Source organism: Typopeltis vanoorti, chromosome 14, assembly GCF_054136105.1.
Source record: "Typopeltis vanoorti isolate ZY-2024b chromosome 14, IOZ_Tvanoo_1.0, whole genome shotgun sequence".
Taxonomy (NCBI): Eukaryota; Metazoa; Arthropoda; class Arachnida; order Uropygi; family Thelyphonidae; genus Typopeltis; species Typopeltis vanoorti.
Window position 1 is genome coordinate 72,516,932 of NC_143562.1, and position 21,015 is coordinate 72,537,946.

At 32.4% G+C, this 21,015-nt stretch overlaps 1 protein-coding gene and 1 long non-coding RNA gene across 2 annotated transcripts; one reads left to right on the plus strand and one right to left on the minus strand.

The window, feature by feature from the left end:
• Positions 1-187: 187 nt before the first annotated feature.
• Positions 188-6,039, plus strand: LOC150099653 (uncharacterized). Its single transcript, XM_090404315.1, has 6 exons — positions 188-453; positions 964-1,019; positions 1,172-1,276; positions 3,247-3,279; positions 3,999-4,040; positions 5,739-6,039. Exons 1-6 carry the CDS (start codon positions 339-341, stop codon positions 5,760-5,762), a joined length of 375 nt encoding a protein of 124 aa, XP_090260441.1. The 5' UTR covers positions 188-338; the 3' UTR covers positions 5,763-6,039.
• A 10,552-nt stretch (positions 6,040-16,591) lies between these two features.
• LOC150099654 (uncharacterized) lies at positions 16,592-20,061 on the minus strand. The gene is made up of 4 exons (XR_016549399.1): positions 19,999-20,061; positions 18,623-18,652; positions 16,804-16,836; positions 16,592-16,644 (listed from the first exon to the last, which is right to left on the minus strand). It is a non-coding gene; the product is annotated as an uncharacterized LOC150099654 (long non-coding RNA).
• Between the last annotated feature and the right edge of the window lie 954 nt (positions 20,062-21,015).

The following is a 21,015-nucleotide window of genomic DNA, read 5'->3' on the forward strand; positions in this document are numbered from 1 at the left end:
CATATTCTTACAAAGATATCGAACTGATGGCTACATTTATTATCCTTGAAATTCCATTTCCGCCGGGTAATGAATGCAACTGTGCGCGATTTCCTTTAAAGGTATAGCCGCTGTGTTCTTTAACGATATTGCATCACCAGAATAAAATCAGCATTTATAAACAAGACGCTCAAGTAATATTTTCAAATTGATTTGTTGCTAGCCGAGATCATTCTATTCATTAATATTGAATATTTTGATTGTCAGGAAAGAAGATTTGTTAAAATATTTTTTGACAGAACTATATAATTCTGTTTTTACCATTCGAATTTTGTTTCATTATACCATAAGGTTTCCAAATGAATCTTAAATTACCCTGCACCATACTAATATTTTTAGTAATTTACCCAGTTTTAGGAAGAGCAAGAGTTCGGGAAACTGCTACGTCTGAAATTGGAGGGAATCCTATATGCAGTAAGTATCAGTTAGTTACTTTTTTCGACTAACCTGTTTTATGCTTCAGTTACTATTTAATTATTTATTTAACGATTTTTGACACTAGCAACCATTTTTACTTACCAAGTAAATCTAGTAACATGTTAATTGTGAATCACCTAACGGTTATTTACAGAACACTAATTGTTGAACTTAGTTCTGAAAATAACCGCTAGGTGATTCTAGAAAGGACTGATTTGAACAATATATAACCATTTTATTTCGGCTTAATCCATCTGTTCTTGATGTAACAATAAACGCAAAGCTGTAGTTACCTTTCTGTTAATTTAACTATTCTAATAACAAATATAAATGCAACTTATTTTCATTTTATTAAATAATGAAATTAATGGAGTTAGATATGGGCAAACGTTTATATTTATAAACAGTTTGATCTATGTACAAATTTATTTTTTTAAAGCATTCTTTTTATTTGAAAACTAAAACAAGGCCGAAGGAAACACTTATTTATTTATTTATTTATTTTAGGTTCTGAAGAGAAAAAAACCAGAGCAGCGGGATGTTTTCAGTTGCTCGAACAACCTGTAAGTATAGAATTTATCAATCTATTTTTACTTACGTTCTGTTGATAGACATTATTTATTAGACGTTATGTTGATAGACTTGTTTGATTTGACTTAATCAAACAAGTCATTTTTTGTATCAAAAGTGTATTAAATTTTTGATTGATTTTTAGATACGGACCATAACTCAAGAATGCATTAGCGAAAATCTCCCTGTTTCTGCAAATGTTTTCCTGGCTTACGTGAATCACATCTGTACAAGCAGTGAACGAAGTTGGGTTAGTATCTTCTTCATTTTAATAAAGCACTATACATGTTTAAAATGGCCTCTGATACAATGAAGAGTAAAAACAGAATAAGTATTTTAGTTCATGTTTCCATAATTATATGTCTTAAACCAATCTTAATCTCAATCTCAACCAAAATCTAAGCCTGCTTATTGTTCGCTTAAAGCGCTTTGAAATAAAAAAAAGTTACAATATCTTTGAATAAAATTAGTCCCTACAGGAGTTTTCAGTTAGCAACCTAGTAATTGAAAAATAAATTTAAGTATATCATCTACTGTATACATATATTTCGAATAACAGCGTAAACATACATTGTGATGTGTGCAAACAGAACCCACAGCGGAAATGGGAAAAGCTGAATCTTGATGTCATATCCGTTTTAAATAAAGAATTTTTATTATGTAGAAAAAAGTTTAAAAGTTAAAAATAAATGTTCAATCGTGTTTTTTTTTTCTCATTTATTTTTCGAAATGAATATATTCTTGTGCTCTTTTAGTTCGAATGCATTCACTGTTTCCATGGTAATAAACTTTTGATTAAAATGCGACAAAACTTTTGTAAGTATGGGTGCATCTACGTATTAAAAATTCTAATATAATGACTAATTATGAATTCATGGATTTATCATTCAAATCAAGAATCAGAAGTTCATAAACATAATAAAAGAAGTGTACATAGTTGTGATTGTTTCAATCGTTGAAAAATTATTTACTCTCTTTTTGTATTATCCGGAAATACCAAAATTGGTATTTCCGGAGCACTTCCGCTTCTCCTTAAGAGTGCTGCTTTTAACGCTAATTTATTACAGCTTAAAAGTAAATTGTCCACACCCAGAAATGCGCCTTGTTACTTCCGAGATAAAAGAGCGAGTTATATGTAAGTTACATATAAATGATTACAGAGAAAAAAAGATATACCATCTTAAGATGAGAATTATTTTTTTATTATTATTGAGGTATGATTAAGTCACGATTTTAAAAAAAAATAAATAGACATAAAAATCCCTAAAGGAAATATTTTTGAAAATAGTGTAATTAGTCATGGTATTCTTAATTTTTATTTATTTATAATATATATATACAGTATATATATATATATGTTAAGAATACCAAGCAATTTTAAACCTGGTTTTACTCCATTTCCCAAGTAAGCAAACAGACAAAACGTTTGCGTCTGCAAACTTGACTTGTTCGTCTTCTCTTTATTATACCCAAGGTAAAATACTTTCTACATATATATATATATATATATGTTTGCGTCTATGAATAGCTGTTTAGTTGATTACCGACACAAATAGACAGATTTTTTTGTTAAATTAAATATAACATTTTTGCTTCCTTTACACAGTTTAATTTTTCTATCACGACCTGGATTTGTGAGGGTAGATATTCAAAGACATTTATAATTGTTTCTATTAGGTTCCGTTAGCGGGCAATAAGATCAAATTCTTCTTCTACTACGCGTTATTCCCGCTTCCCATGCAGGGTCCGCGTGTTACTTTTAGATGCGACTTCTTGTTAGTACTACTCCCAACCGACCCGTCGCCTGGTCTGCCGCTGGGGGGGGGGATATATTTTTGACTGTAGAGGCGTATGTTCATGGGGCCGGTTTGCCTGTTTGCGGGATGAAAAACGCCAGATAAACTGGCGGAAAAAAACCCTACTGACCGCGCCCAAGACCGGCTAACTTGGCTATGCCTGAGGAAGATCCTCAAATTCCTCACGTCTGCAACGGGAATCGAACCTGGGACACTCTTTCCCCAGGCATATGGTTGCGAAGCACAAAGCCACTAGGCTAACCTCGCGGGTCTGGCAATAAGATCAAATAATAATCTAATTTCAAAGTAACCGCAGCTACTGTGAATATCTACAGGAAAAATCACTGCATATTGAATATTTCAAATTACTTATGAAATCTGAGAAAACAAATTTGTCAACAATTTTATTTTATTTTCTTTATAGTTCCGGAACTGTATGGAGACAAAACTTCAAGACGTAAGTATTTTAATATGTTGTTCAAATTGTAACGTATAAAATAACTTGATACGAAATTATATTCTTCTTTTAACCCTTTTTAGAAACGTAAGCAAATAAATAAAAAAAGTTTTGAGTGAAACATTTCTCAACTAGTTTTTTTCATATAGAGGCTGTGGATGTAATATTAAATTGCTTCAGTATCCAATAATGCAGAGTACACTTCCTTTTGGACGTATATATTGTCATGCATTACGAGAAGGGTCACTATCCAGTCTGTACCTTTATTGAGGTCATATCGGCGGAGCTCTAACCCCATGCAGATTACTTAATAATTTTAACTTGAGATGTGTATGTGTCACTATCGCGATATTAAATCTGTATCATCCATAATGACACGAAAGTTATACAAATATCGACCACTTATCCATTAGCACTCTCAAAGCAAATCAATATTTGTACAGCCCTCCATAAACTCGTACCGTTAATTCAGGTGGACTTCTATTATTTGAGGAAAAGCCTTGTTAGTTGACGTGAGGTAACAAACTATAATACAGTGCATTGGGTACGGAAATTAAATATTTAAAATTTAAATTATTTTTAACAATCCACATACTAAGACAAATTCAACAAAATAACGTAAACTAGATTTCAGCCTATATTTTGTTGTTAGATAAACTTACAATGAATTTTTTATATAAATTTATTCCATTTTAGTTAAACACGTTAATCTCTTTCAGACTGACTCTGAACACTTATTGTACAGCCAGTACGCGATGCAAGTAAGTTTGATTTGTTATTTCTTAATTCCAAACTATAATACTCACATATTTATGCAATTCACGAACATTCTAAGCACTGATTTATTGATTTGGATCCGTTTCATAATAAAGATGAATATCATGTTAATTTGTAAAAATTACAACGGTTTTATTTAAACAGAAATGTCTTGGTTTTGCTATTAGTAAGTCCGCGCGGTTAGCCTAGTGGCTTTGCGCTTCGTAACCATATGCGTGGGGAAGGAGTGTCCTGGGTTCGATTCTCGTCGGTGACGTGAGGAGCTGAAGGATCTTCCTCAGCCATAGCCAAGTTAGCCGGGCTTGGGCGTGGATAGTAGGGGTTTTTCCCCAGCTTATCCCGGGTTTTTCATCCTGCAAACCGGTATTGAGAACTCAACCCTACAGACAGGCTACACCTGGGCGTAGGGCTGACCACCTTATCCTGTGAACCGTTTGAGCTCCGATGATTAACTAATCCTCGATAACGCGAGGGAAAGGAAGATGAAATGAGATTATATTTTTCAAGTGATTATAGTATTCTTACCATTTTGCTACAATCTATTCCGATTTTCAAAATTAAAAATTAGGAGAAAGCATTCCCATTTCTACAGGCACAAGTCTTAAACGGAGTATTATTTAGAATTATATTCAAACTCATGTATCAAGAGAATTATCAGCGTGATACATATTTAATAAAGCCCAAACACTCGAAAATCTTTAATAGAAAAGGTAACAATATGTATTACACAGGGCTCAAATTTGTTGTTATGCTATTTTGAAATTAAATATCAAAATTGCTTTAATACCTGTTCGACTGATGTCAAATTTGCGTCTTGTCTTTTTATATTTATTGTTATTGACACGAACAGAGTATTTTTGAGAGCCAAAAAAAAAAAAACAACTACCAGCTCAGCTATATTTTCCATTTTGTTTGAATACGTCATGCTTTTTTGCATTCCACTGAATTAAAAATTAAGCATCTCTTCCAAATAAATGCAAAATCCTTTTAAAAGAAATTTTTTGAACAAGATATTACTCAATCAGTTCCTCTAGAACACCCACGAGCATCGTGATTCTGCGTTTTACAGAGGAGAAAGTTTGAAATCTATGAGGATGAACCAAAAATAATACGTCTTGACGTGAAGAAAAAAAAAACTAAAGAAAGCAACTCCTGCTGCAGTATCACTGCCCTAAACGTAATGTTGTTACTCTTCTTCTAAAAAAAAACATGAATATCTGATAATTAATGGAACTGATTAGTTATCATAATCAAAAAATTCTCTAACATGAACCAACTAAAATGGTATATTTTATCGAGTTCGAGTTTTAAGCGGGCTTTTGTCGATATATGTACAATTATTTCAATTCCCTCCATCGCTTCATCACTCTGACACCCGAAGCTACAAAATAGGAGACATCAATTCGTCAGCTTGTCAACTCAGTGTGACATATCAGAGAAACCAAGTCAGACCAAAAATGGCATCACTGTTGTTTTGATCATATCTTGGACAATAACTTAATAATTTGCTATAATCCTGAATTACGATGGTCAGTGTTTACCCATACTTTTATGCTTGGAAATAAATTTCAAAATTATTGTATTTGTGACTATAATAGAACTGTTGTATTAAACTATGATATACTGTCTTGTATTAAATATAAGAGGCGAAATCTAATTTCTTTTATTTTTTTCTCTCATAGGAATGCATGCAGAATCTGTTTTAAATGAAATGATTCGTCACTGAAATAATTAGCAGTAACAAAAGGTGAAGAAATGGAAGTCTGAAGAATTATTGTTCCTAAAATCATATAACAAAAATACTAAACGCTATACAATGCGATTTTTGATTCTATTTAAAAGTTAATATTGATATTACCAACTGTTGTAAAGTTGATATTGTTGTGCTATTTTGGATGTAATCAAGAAATTGTTATACATAATTAATGTGTAATTGTTACAGTAACCTTAGCAACTTGTCTTTGTAATAAACTGATAATTGTGCACAAATCACTGCTTTTTTCAGTAATCTAAAACAACATATTTATAAATAACCAAATACGAAAATAATCATAAATTTAAATCCAATTTCAGTTGATGGAATGAAAACTCCATTCATTTTAGTTCTTTACACTGACTTATTAAATCAACAATAATGTGAGTTTTGTAATCTGAGATAACAATATTGAAAAGTACCATATTATTTCTAGGCTAATCTCTTTGGAAACCTGTAACTATGGAAACAGGTTTGGTATAATATGTTAGCATTATTAAGAAAATTTTAGACTTGTATGTTATATTTCCAGATAAACACAGCAGGATGTATGTCACTCACATAGGGTACACGTGATGAGAGTTTCCCAAACAACCATTGTGATAACAGCGCTACTTCCAGAACCTCTATTTACAGCATGTTGTTTCCTTTAGATTTACTCTTAACAAGGGAATTCGTTAACCCAGATCCAGAACAATAATTTGTATTTTGTGAACTTTCCTATATGACCGTAATGCAGTTGCGAGAGCAGGAAGACTTTTACATTTGGATTGGAAAGATCTGCCCAGGATGAAAGTTTATTAGACGTGTTCAACTGAAATAAGTTAACCGGTTTCGTACGAAGATAGAGGCGTTTTTCCTTCAGTGCACTTTTTTTCATATCATAAAACAGACAAACCTTCAGGTTATATTAGTCATATAGCCTTAGTTGGTTTAGCGGGTAATTCCAGCCGAGATTGGTTTCATTTGACTTGAACTGCGGCGGACGCAACTAAGAATGAGGCTACTGTATTTTATCTACTGTGTGTGTGTGTGTGTGTGTGTGTGTGTGTGTGTGTGTGTGTGTGCGCGTGTGTGTGTGTGTGTGTGTTTTCGTTCTCGAACTAGATTGCACGTTTTGATGTAAAAACGCTAGCAAACACGATGGTGGGATAAACCCCAATACTCTTTTTTCGCTTTATAAAGCTTTATAAAGATCTTTGTCCTTCTACACTACACGCAAACTTGTGTTTTCAAACCGTAGAGTGCATATCGCGTTCTCAGAAGTGCGGTATGATAACGCTCACTAAACCGAAGTACACACGCGATTAGCAGACAAGAATACTGGTCTATTGGCCTCTGAAGTAATTCCTACAAACAAATAAATCCTACATTGTTTTTTGATTCCCGAAGCGGAGTAGGGATCTTTCTTTCTATAACATATTTGGAAATCGGTAGGCAGTCGGTCTTCAGCTACTACCATTAACACAGTTCAATACATTTCTGTGGTGCGTCTAATCCTAATTAGTATGCATTCAACTTACTAGCGTGTTTAATCTGCCATTGATGTAGCTGAGTTGCTCAGCTATGAACATGATTATCTCCAAGGTGCAAAAATCCTATTTACTTGCGAATAAGACTAATTAACTTTAGAATCGGCTAGAAAAATATCAAAAAAGTACTTTTAGTCGGTGACTAGAAATGAACCTATATTATACTCTTACTTCTGCAAGCCTAGTGTAGTGGAGTGCCGGCTTATCCGTTTGACCAAGCGGTTAAGTAGCGACCATATCAATCTTAATCTTCCTGCGAAAGAAATCGAACTGATATTTTTACGTTAAGTGAACAGTATTGAACAGTTTTAAATATATTTATGGACAGTCCATAAATATATTTAAATGTTACTTGATTCGATGTTACTTGAGTTCCTTGCTTAATAACAATTATAGTTAAATCTGTGATCACTTTTCGATTTGCAACCCACATTAATGCAATTCTGTACAAATCTTTTAATAATTCGATTTGAATGTTTTGTTTTCTATTACCGTTAATCTCTATGGTTATAAATACCCCATCAGAAAATTGTTACAGTGAACGTTGCCAGCAAGTCATCTAATATTCGATTTTATGTTGCACCGGTTCTTCAGCTCAAAATTTAGATATTTCTTAGTATTCTTTATTAATGACTTTAGTCCAAGAAAAAATAAATAATTCGAAAAAGAAGTAACCGGATTCGTCTGCAGGACTGAGACCTGCAGTATCTGATTCGAAATTAGAAGTTTTATCCATTAGTAACTATTTTATTGCCAATTAATTCTTATTAACAGATTATAAATATTGTATACATCATATACACGAACAGTATTAATAACATCAAGTTTTAATCTCTTCAATAAACCATTGTTTCAGGATTTATTTTTCAGTTTCCTTAGATGTGAACTCAAAATGTTCCAAAATTTCTTGATAGTTGATTATTTGATGACTTAAGTGAAAGGACCTCTCTCTCTCTCTCTCTCTCTCTCTCTCTCTCTCTCTCTCTCTCTCTCTCTCTCTCTCTCTCTCGCACGCACGCACACACACACACACACACACACAAGCTCTTATGTTGGTGACTGACCTAGTTAATCCGAGATCAAGTGAAATTCTGAGAATGACCATTCCGCCGCTGTCAAAGAACAGACTTCTGGGCCATTCTTTCTTTCATTCATATACACTGTCACACCCCTTGTGTAGGGGCCTATACTTTAAAACAATCGTTTTAAATATTTTCAATGAACTAATATTCACCTATTTGACTACAGAAATCGTTAATGTCAATTTGAACAAAATTGGGCTTATTTAAAAGGTGCTCTTGTTCGCCTGTTACAATATTTTAATAATGTTTTTGTAGCAAGTAAATAAGGGATAAATTTGTCAATAGCAAATAAAACAAAATAATTAAACAGGTATTAATTTTAATTATAAAAAGAAAGTTAAATTTAAAGTAAAATATCGTCTGTCACACCTGAAAGTCTTAGCAGTCCCATTTCTTCTAATTTTGCAGCAGTTGTAGCTGATGCAGCTGGCGTATTCTTGTCTCTTATATACTTTTCAGAATAAGTAGCTTTTTTTATTGATTATTTTATTGATTCTTTCTACAAAAACTAGGGCAATTCATCGCATTTCTTTCCTTCACAATAGATGTTTACAATTATCGTTGATTTACTGCATCGAATTAATTCACCAAACGAGAAAACTCTACTAAAGTAAATTGGAAAGAAACATTTTAATAAAAAGCTTAACTTTTGATAATAGAATTGGTTTAATGAATGTTACATGAAACCATTTCATATTGGAAATCAGATATTGAAACCCGGAACATATTAGCGTGCATATTTGAGTATCCGATAACACTTAAATATCGTGTAACCTAACACCCAATCCATTCGTTTGAGAATTATAAGTTTCAGGTTTGATTTTGGATAACTTTGTTTCCAAAGGTGAGCTAATGTTCTTCTAGCTTTGAGTATACTGTACTACCAAAACAGTGACAAAAAGTTGCTTATACAGTAAAATATAAATAAACAAAATAAAATAGGTAATTGTGAAAACAGTAATAATATGGAAATAAAACGATAATACAGATATTAGTAGTTGTTTCCACTCAAGCCTTCGAAAGGGCAAGAACTTGGGCCCGTTAACACAGTGGATAGGCTTAAGATAAAATAATCCAGAAATTATGAGGGAATTTAAAATATGTGTTTGTTCGCCTGTTACAAACGTTTAGTCAGAATTCGGCCCATAAAGTTGAATTTCATATCAGATAAGTGAAGAAAGTTAAAGCAATTCGGTTTCTTTGCAAATAAGTTTTTGTTGTTAATGTTCAAGATCGTAAAACTGCGTTAAAAGCTAAATCTTTCGTCATGCGTAAACAAATCATCAATATTTAAAATTATCTTTTGTTCTTATTTTATTTCATGAGCAAATTTCTTAGCATTTCTTCAAGCGAAATGTAAATATGCATAAGAAATTAGAGTTAACAGTCTATTTAAGTAAATTTGCGCGCTCCCTATCATTCCGATCGATTTTGACATGTCTGGCCTTTTGGATATAGTATCTTTCATTCTTATGAAAGATACTACATTCAATATTTCTGGTACTTTTTTTTTTAATTTAAGTATTTTATCAGTTTGTAAATTTTGAATTCGATTCCTCGTACGGAGGTGGCAGGATTTTCGCTCACCAAAAATCGGGATTTTTCATCCCTCAAACAGGCAATGTCAGAAAAACGCAATGTCAGAAAAACATGCAAATTTACAGACAATTCTGTGAAGTCATAGCCTTAATTGCCTCTTCCGTTATCCAAACTACCCAAACAACAAATATGATTCAATTAAGTTAAGACATAAAAATGCTTTAAACGATACTCATAAAGTGTCTGATGCTAGAAAATAAATCAATACAAACAGAGTAAAAATTTGATAATACGCGAAAGTGGAATAAGCCACTGTGAAGCAAACTTTTTGTTGTACTTGCAAGTTGACTGCTTTGATTACCTCAACCTAACAAAAGCGATGAGGTAATGTCTGCAAGTTGTGTGTACGTTTGTTCTTCTCCTGTTTTTATGTTATGCGAAATACACACACACACACACACACACACACACACACACATGTATGAGTTTTTTTTTTCAAGGGGGGGGGGGGATAATTTTCCATGTTAGCTGAACGGACTGTGCTTCCAGTAATTACATAATGCTTGTAATATGAATTCATTTTATAGTCGAATAATGATCATCTCAGATAGTTCAGGACTTTAATCATAAGCTTCCTGTAGCCAATTTCTCGTCATATGCAGCACGCATATGACGAGATATAAAAGTAATTTGTTCCAGCAACGAATATTAGTCGGCACTTCGGTTGGAACTGAACTCAGTTTGCCGAAAAGGAAACGCAATGACTTCATTGTTTGTTGTTGTTTTTTTTCGGTTGATACTTGGAGAAAATAAAGGCTTCCCAATTCCATGTGCAAATGTTTAGATATAGATGCTTCAATCTGTGTCCTTTCAGAGCAGAATTAATCACAGTATCAAAGGAAGCAAGTGAAATATCCACCAAGAGTCCTACAATGTAACTGTGCTTCATCTTTCCGTGGTGATTTCTTTCTGATTTTACTTCCCTCCAATGGATACGAGAATGAAAGTAGTGTTTGCTGCTGAGATATTAACCATTTTGTTGTTAGAAATCATTTTAGCTCAAGAAGGTGATATTTTCGAAGGCTTCCTTTACGGTAAGGTTGTAAATTTATAATGTCAGAAGCTAACATTATACATTTTGTATAAGGTTTTTGAATTTCGTTAATTGTCTTACAACGTATATAAAAAGTATACATTTCTCGCTCCCTTGAAAACATTTAAAAAATAATAATTCAAATCTTAACTTTTTTTTAAAAAATTTAATAAAATAAAATCAGTGCAGTAGGTTTAATATTTCCGCGACGAGTCGTTGACTCTATGTAGGTCTGATAATTTTGTTTGGCAATTAACATTTGTCTTCAGTAAAAATCTGCAGAGATAGCAACGCCGTTCCTCGGTCAAACCTCTAAACGCTTTATAAAAAATATACTTGAAAAAAGTTCTTTGGGGTGGGGGAAATTGCAAGGTCACTATCATATCACTGCACTCACTCCTGTTTGCCAGTGTCTGCAGTCCAAAAATTCTCGCTTTCTCTTCATTTACATTCTACACGATATTATCTTTAGACACTCTGCTTTGCACTCTCTCTCTCTCTCTCTCTCTCTCCGCTGTATCCACACCACGTCGGATGCGATGAGACCATTTCTGCGCACGGTAATCTAGGTATGTCGTATCAAAGCCTTGCAAAGAGACAAAATGATTTCTTATTCCTTACATGCCAATATTTGCTTCAGCCATGCAATTACCCACTAAGTTGCATTTGCAATTTTAGTTATATGGCCCTTGAACTTCAATTTTTTATCCATTAAAAACCAATTTCATCAGTTAGAAGAAACTGATCAAGATTTTTGATCAGTTTCTTCTAACATAATTCTATCAAATAAATTTAGTTTAATCCTTTATCCAAGCGTGAGCAAACAAAGTTTGCGCCTGAAAATATCTTCAGGACTGGGGTAAGGTAGTACAACACCAGACAACTCGTAGCAAAGGTGGAGCAAGCTAACATCACTCCTATCCCAGTATCTCCCATAATGTAAAACACATCTCCTTGCGGATATGTATAATGTTATGCATTAAGGGAAGGGCCACCACCCAGACTAGTTTCGACCTTCATTGAGGTCTCTTCAGTGGGAGCCAGGCCCAGAGGTGGAGATACCAGGCAGAAGCAATAGCGAGGTCATCTTCACCTATAGAAGAGACCCACCGAAGAGACCTCAATAAAGGTCGAACTAGTCTTGGTGGTGGCCCTTCCCTTAATGCATAACATTATACATATCCGCAAGGAGATGTGTTTTGCATTATGGGAGATACTGGGATAGGAGTGATGTTAGCTTGCTCCACCTCCTTTGCTACGAGTTGTCTGGTGTTGTACTACCTTACCCCAGTCCTGAAGATATTTTCTAGTGTAAACTTTGTTTGCTCGCGCTTGGATAAAGGATTAAACTAAATTTATTATAGTCTAACGAAGTGCAAAATACACTTTCAACATAATTCTATCAATATTAGATGTTATTGGATGTAATATATTTAATAACATGAGACCGACATCCATTTTCACATACCAACATTTCTAACTTATTCAGATCATTAAAGTGCTGCAAGTCACTCGCATTTTCGATTAGCTTACCTATCTTTATATCGTCAGCAAACAGCTGTATATCTCTTGTCAAACTATTTGTTGTATATATCTGTTGTCGCTTTTATAGTTCAAAGAATGTTATTGTTGTCGTTACTTTCATTCTTGAATAAATGACTGTGTTCCTCGTTCTTTCTTTCTCTTTCTTTCTTGTTAAAATTTATTTGTTTCGAAACTTATGAACCTCGATTGAGGAAATGAGTTAAGCAAACTAAATCATTTATGTCACGTGGAATTATTCTAGAAATTGTCAGATTCATTGCCAACACGATAGAAAAACAGTCGATCCAGGAAATGCAGGACATAATCTTAAATATTTCGCTGCACTTCTTCAAAGGTATTTCATACATGAATATACAAACATAATATTGCCATAATATCATCAAAACAATAATCAATTTTTCATAGACATAATCTTTGCAAAACCAAATTTTATTCAGAGTTCTCACTGTTCTTTCTTTATTTTATTTTTTTTTTCAAAACAAACTGCAGAAGTTTTTTTATTGTTGTTATTTATGCCAACTAAACATCGAAAAAAGTATAAGAATGACGGTGATATTGATATTGCTTCAGTAATCTTTCTGTTTTCATTCTTTCAAACATGTTCCATCCTTTTGTGTTTATATTTTTTAATTTTTTCTATTACTGATTCCTGGTTTAGTTCTTTCATAATTTCTTTATTTCTTTTGTAATCGAGTAGAGTATACCTTGCAGTTTTTCTCATAAACTTCATTTCATTTGTTATTAATATTCGTTTGTTTTATTGTCCAGATTTCACTTCCATACAACAGGACTGGTAGGACTAATATATTGCATATTTTTAGTCTAGCTTGTTTTTGAACTAAGTTAGATTTAAATATACACCTGTTAATTAATTACACCTGCTAATTAATAACAGTTAATTACACCTGTTATTTTTAAATATTTCGCAATTTTTAGGTTTATATATTCTTCATTTTCGTACGTAATCATACACCCTACGTAGTTAAATGAATTCACCTGTTCTAAAAGCTTGTTATCTGTTACTATTTTAGTTCTTACTGGATCTTGTCCTTTAAATGCCATTTTTTGATCTTTCTGTTGATATTATCTTTCCACAATCTTTGGCTATTTGTTTAAATTTAAAAGATCTTTCTGTAAGTTATCTTCAGAATTTAGTAATTATTATTTAGTCATTAGCAAAAAAGGAGAGTGCTTAAGTTCACAGTAGTAAAAAAATTAATACCTTGAAGGCAGGGGTGTAGTCGGGCCAGGGTGACGCCCTGGTACTTTTTTAAAACTATCAAAATTTTTAAATTCATTACAAGATATAAATTATAAGAATTATAGTAATAAGACTTATAATGCAGTTTCAGCTTTCGGTCAAAAAATAGCAGGCTTGCAGCTTTTATTATATTATCTAATATATAATATTATATAATATAATATTAATTGAAATATATAATAATATAATAATTAATATAATATTATATAATTAAAATTAATAAAATAGAAAGCCGCAGTTTAGAAAGAAAAAAATTCCACTTTAATAATATATTTGTTTATTTTTCAGAAAACAAAAAAAGAATACAAAAAGGTGCAAAATGCATTGCTCGGATAAGAAAAATCATAAGGTATTTTAAAAGTTTCCGGAAATAAGAGTGATACTTTGGTGCTTTTCCTTAACATGAGGAGAAAAATATGCTTTTGGAAAAAAATGTGTAAATAATAAAGTCGCTGATATTCAGTGAAAAGAAATCGCATCAAGTTGGCTGCTTGGTTATGTGCTTGTTAAAAATCCAACTGCCCTTATCAAGTGAGTCGAGTTCAAGTTCAGATTTTGCCATCCAAAAGGTGAAAATCAACCTTATTTATCCGGCTTAGTGTAGGTAAAGACTTCATATTTACGTATTAACATTCCTACCAGCAATGTCCACCTTAGATCCATACAGTATGCAATATTTGTATGCTGGTCGAGATCAATGTTCATACTAGAATAAATATGCTTTTATACATTTGAATTCAGTCTCATTTAATTGTCATTGATTTCACATTCAAAGACATTGTGAATTAAAAAAGAAACTTATTTTATGTTCAAACTTACAGTGTCTTAAATTTTTCATGCGGAATAAAAAAATCGTTCTCCTCTGTACAAGTAATAATTAACCCTGGAAGGTAAATGGAACGTCGTCTTCAGTGGTGCAAATGGCATGTACAGTAGGATGTGGAAGCTTGGAAAGCTGCGTTATGGAGCGATGATCAGGCTACACCCTCTACCGAAAGATGGACGGGTGTGTGGATGTGACAGAAGCATGGTGAATGTCTTTTACCAGAGTGCATAATCTTATGGAATTGACCATTGTCCCTTTCAGTAAGACAATGTACCGTGTCATGAGGCTGCTGCTGTAACTGCGTGGTTTGTGGATATGAACGTCACCACACTTGACTGGCTTCCACAGAGCCCTGATCTCAACCCTATTGAACATCTGCGAGATGAACTGGAGGGTCGAGTGAAGTCAAGGGATGTCCACTTCATAACAGTCCAGGGCCTCATTACTTGAAGAATGGTCCAAAATTCCTAATGATCGCTATCGTAGGCTTGCAGAAAGTATGCCCGGAGTGCAGCAGTCATCGCAGCGAAAGGTCTTATTAAGATGGGCACTATGGCTGTTTGTTCCTCACATTATGGTGTTCGTTTACTTCTTTCCAAGCAGTGTATATTCTTCATTGCCTAAGGAAGCATAATTTTTAACTTCCTTGGTGAGGAGAATATTTAAAATGGAAAATTTTTCTATAAAAAATTGTCAAGCTTCAGTTTCTCGTTTGATAATTCACCACATAACGATTGCCCTTTGGCACGGAGCCACTATAGTTAAAGATTGCGTGAGATGGAAAGTTTATCTTGTTTTGCATAAACAGTCCTTGAAGGTCTCAGTAGACCGAATCCTCGACATTTTTCCATTGTATACTGTCATCTTATATCATAATTTATTGTTAGCGACAAGCTGACCATTGTGTTTATTACAGTTAATAGGTCCTGATATTTATGCATGTATATTTCTTATTGTTGAATGTATAATCTTTATGATTTTACATCTACGGAAGATTGCAAAAATCTAAAATATATTAATAAGAGAGTGGATGTTGTTATTTTAATATTTTTATTTATATTAGCTTTTATTTCTAGTAACTGTTATTGGAGTACTTTGTTTATTTTTTTTAACTAATATCGGATACGCAGCTTTTTAAATGCCACTGCTTTCAAAGTTGTTTTTTGTTTTTGTTTTTCGAATAACAAATACATTATATACTGGAATCGAAACAAAATAAAAAGATCTATCATGAAAATGTAAAAGTAAAAATGTATGAAGATGATTTAAATTCTTATAGCTTGAAAAAATATATAAAGCAGTTATTGTGTAAAGTCGGCGTGGAAACAGGACCAACCTCTGCAAACAAGAAAATAACTTCACATTAGTAAAGACGGTGTCGACTTTTCCTTGTCCCTTCCTCAGGAACGTGATCTTAGAGAGTATTAAGAGTATGCTCTGCATAATATATATATATATATATATATATATATATATATATATATATATATATATTGTTGTCCACCCCATCCCTATTACCAAATCAACAGAGTAATTACTTTGCGAAAGAAAACATTTTATTGACTTCATTATTGTATTGATATTGCATTGCTGTTTGTTCTTGTACGTATACAAAATATTATTGTGAATTAAATGTAATTAACAATTAAGATACAAACTATTACATGAATATAAGTTGAAAAGGATCAAAAGGGATAAAAATAAATAAATAATCTGAAAGGGAAAAAGTATGAAATACAGTACTTCTAATGTCATTTCCTGTTACCATGAAATGTTTATCAGAAGATTTTACTATAAGGTTTTTCTGCATCGAAAAATAACTCAACTAAGTCATTTTGTTTGTAGTTACTGTCCTCAATAAAATCATTGATACGCCAAATAACCATTGATTAAAAAGGATATGTCCACGCTAGAGTTTACCCCCAAACACTGTGTCATGAAGCTTCATCATGCAGTCCTGCAAATTTAAAACAAACATTAATAAATACATACAGTCAAACTAATACTAGTACAGTTAGCGAAATTCTACCAGGTTAAGAATCTTCTGCAAAAAGTTAATTTCAATATTACAATAATCTCGGACAGTTATTTATAAAAAAAAAGTAGAAATAGTTACCAAAAAATCTGGAGAGACAGCTGCAAGTGGTGGCTACAAGAGAAGAAAAATAAACATTTAAGTGACATCAAGAATCAACCTGATAACAGTGTATTCAGTAACGATAAGCCTGATAACCAGAAAAAATTCGAAAAACCTACAGTTGCAATTTTATGGAAGCTATCGGCATATACAGCAAAATAATGACAAATATATATTAAAAGAATTTTCGTTTGTATTCAAATACTGTACGACAGTGAAAGTTTTTATAAATAAAACTACAAGAATATAACCAGGAAGTTTTACTGTCTTAATACCCATTTGCTTTTAGCAGGATTATAGGTTAATTAAACATACAATTCAAAGATCTTTTGAGTTTCTGTTAACCGATAATCCTGTGCTGATGAAGCTACCAAATATTAGGTTAATGAAAATTGTTACATAGGGTCTGTTAGTTTGTGCTTTTCTATATTCTTTTAGTTTTGTCTTTTTCTATTATTGTTGTTGTTGTTGTCGTCTTTTTATTTAATATAAGAATATTTATATTAATAAATATATAATATAATAATATTAATTTGATAAATATCAATATTTTTCTTAAAAAATAGTCGAATAATCTCCCATACACAGCCAATGAGAAAACTCCCTAACACTGGTTGTATATCAGCACAAGCCAATGATAATTCAGAATATCAAACCTTCATGTTAATAGTAAGCAGAAACTCAACAGACTATTGGAATCTAACGCATCTGAAGCCATTTTAGAATTGTAGGTAATTAAGGAAGAAGAAGTCTTCACTTCTTCTTTCTCGGTCTCTATTCATCCACTGCTGGATATAGACATCCTGCCTTAACTTTCCAGTTCTGTCTTTAGCCAGTGCCTAACTTTTGTAGATCATCCCTGCATCTTGCATCTTGTTCTTTAGCGATATTTCATTCTCTTGGCATCCAGTCAGTGCTTAATTTTCTCCACCTTTCGTCTGCCAATCTACTAAAATGGCTAACCCATTCCTATTTACATGCTTTACAACACTTCTCAATATCTGCTTACCTGAGCAAACTGATCGAGCAAACTGATCTCAGAACATAACGTGATCACACAAGAACATCGGGAAGTATAATAATTAAAAACACTCCATTACAACACGCAGTCAGAATGTAGGGTGTTGACCAGGATGAGAGACAAAAGTCCTAGATCTGCATGAGGTGTTTGCCAAGGTGGAAGCTGAATCAATGGTTAGAAAATCGGAAATCTGATCTAGAGGAAAAAATAAAATTAGGGACCCTAAAATAAGAACTTGAGTTTGCCTCAGACTCTTTCTTGGATCTACTAACCATGACCTCCGGTTATAATCACCACATCCTAGTTATGGCACTCAATAAATAGAAAAAAAATGCATTATATTCTAATAGCCCAATACCTGAGCCTTTGACCAATTATCGTTGTAATACTGTAGTGAAGGAAATGCTTCGTCATTGGAGAACCTGACAGTTCTATAGCCTGGACTGAGCTTACAACATCCCTCAAGAACGATCCTTCATAACTTGGAAACGATGATGTCCATGGGATGGGACTGGGCTTGAATCCAGTCGAATGCTAAGATTTTTATAAACACTTTTCAGCTGAGAGTGAATTAGCGTCTCATATGGAACTGGGCAGGTTATTCATCCCACTAAAGAAAGTGTCATGGAAAAGTAAGAGACTGTAATCACTATATTGTAACACAAAATAGATGTGTGGATTATCAAGAGGACATAAAGTTAAAAAAAAATAATAAACAAATAATTTGTATTTTGTATATTTAATTATCATTCACACTACAGAAGTGTTAATACTTACAGGATATTGCTCTTCGAGACAGGTCCCCAACTGAAAAGCAAATAATACTGGTTTGTTTTATGAAAATCTACTTGTTTAAAATATATGTATTTAAAAACAAACTGGTGAGTATGTTGAGAAATTTAAACAATGACTTTTAATTATTACATATGCGGTAGGTTTGGAATAGCAGAAAAAAATAGTGCAGAAATAATACATTATTACGAATCATATTATAAAAACGTGTATTAATAATCATCTGGTGTACTAGTGTCAGTTATTATCATCGCAATTGAAAATCCAGGGTGTTTTTTTTTTTTGCTTATGTATAAAGAACTTATTTATTATTAGTTATATATATATATATACTTTTATTCGAATAGCTTTGTTAAGTTTTCTAATAAATAGTCCGCTTTAAATCAAAATTGGAATTTTAGCGAAAATCCAAAAAAAAAATATTCTCTTGTTGGTGGTGATAGAACGGTAGATGGCGTTGACGGTAGTTGTATGTAGAAGAATTTAGTAGTAGGGTAGACAGATATGTGTATCGAAGTGGTGTGCAGTGCCTTACCGCAATGAGTCCAAGGGCTCATCGCGGTAAAGTATTATCACGGGATGATAATGATAATAATAATAATAATAAATTTATGGAAATTCAAAACTTCCTTCAGACAGAGCAGAGTGTATCATATTGAATTTTGCGATAATTACGCTATTAAAAATGATTCGATTTCAAACACACTGCGAATCCTCCACAAATTTCAGTGACGAATAAAGCTCCCAAATTTAAATAAAATCCAACCAAGCCACGCAGTTTTATATGCGTATGAGCAGAGAGATCTAACAAACTGTTAATCATTTTGTGGAACTCATTTAATGAGAAATCGTGTTAGTTAAGAATTCGTTACGTGTGGCGCTACAATCGCAATCAGAGAAAAATGGCATAAAATAACCTGTAAACACAAAGTAAAACGAAAACTATAATAAATAACCCAATTAATTTAACTTAAGCCCAATTAAATAAACTTTGCTATATACATTTAATATCTAATTTAGCCATTTTTATTTCATATTTTTCTCTGTTAAATGAAGTTCCACAAATATAAACAATTAGAACAATTAATGGACAACTAATTTATTCATTTTCAACATAGTAATTTGAGGCTTAATAGAGCATTAATTGTGCTAACAACAAACACTGTCATCGAGCAGACATTACTTCATCTAGAAATAAGTTAATGCTAATAATGTCTAAAATATGGTCGTTTAAAAATAAGTTATTGGTAGTATGTTAGTACCATATTTTGCTTTGTGTTCTCATATATGTAAATCATATTTATAACTTTTACTATATAGTTATTTTACTTTTATTTTTCTTTTGTCGTTGTCATGCCTACCTTATACATCATTATCTCGTCCTTACACATGGTTCGTATGAAGAATTCATCGTTGTTTACAGCTTGTGGAATAAGTTTCTCTAAACACGGTCTCAAAAAATTTCTGATCTAAAAGGGGAAATAGGAAAAAGAATTAAAAAAGGATGCAGTGCAAACCAAAACGCCACTGTTTTATATATGACAGTTAAATATGTGTGAAGGTAGTCAAAAGCTGATGTTTGTGTGGAGAAAAAAATCTGTCACAAATTATGTAACCATTTAAGTGTAATGCCAGCGACATATCAAATAAACATTTCCTAGTTCAATATTAATTACTGAACTAGCAAACTGTGATGATCTTCATCTTCTCACATACATAAAAGAATTGCCAAATTAATTCAAAATGGCAATATATATATACTGCTTCGAGCAGAACCTAAACTAACTTTTAATAAAAGAAGTACACGATCAGTTTCGTGAAACTATGAATAACAATAATTGAAAAGAAAGGATAATAACTAGGAAAGAGATTTCTCTTTCGAAATTTAAAAATTTATTGGAAAAAATCCTTGCAATGTTTTTTAGGGTGAGGATATATAAATATGTGTTCCAGAAAAGTCAAATGTTTGACTTTTAAGCGCTGTTTTTCCCTACAGTCTAATTTATCAATGTAGACAGCAGAGGGGAAACGACAAATTTCCACAAATCTTATCTCTTTTATGAGACTGTCGTAAACTATATATATTTTTTAGAAATTTTATATTCTATAAAATCATAAACTTTTATTATATTATAAAATAGAATTTTATTGTACCAGAAAGGTTTCGAAAAGCCTTTGCTGTCATACCACATTATTATTATTATTATTATTATTATTATTATTATTATTATTATACTTTCAACTCACAACTCTCCATCCCAAAAACCTGCTTTTTACTTTCTTGCTCACACCCTCCTTATACAGCTTCCAGGTATGATCTCTTGTTTCCCTTTTCCCAACATTTTATGAAAAACCTCTCAAACATTAATTTAATAAGA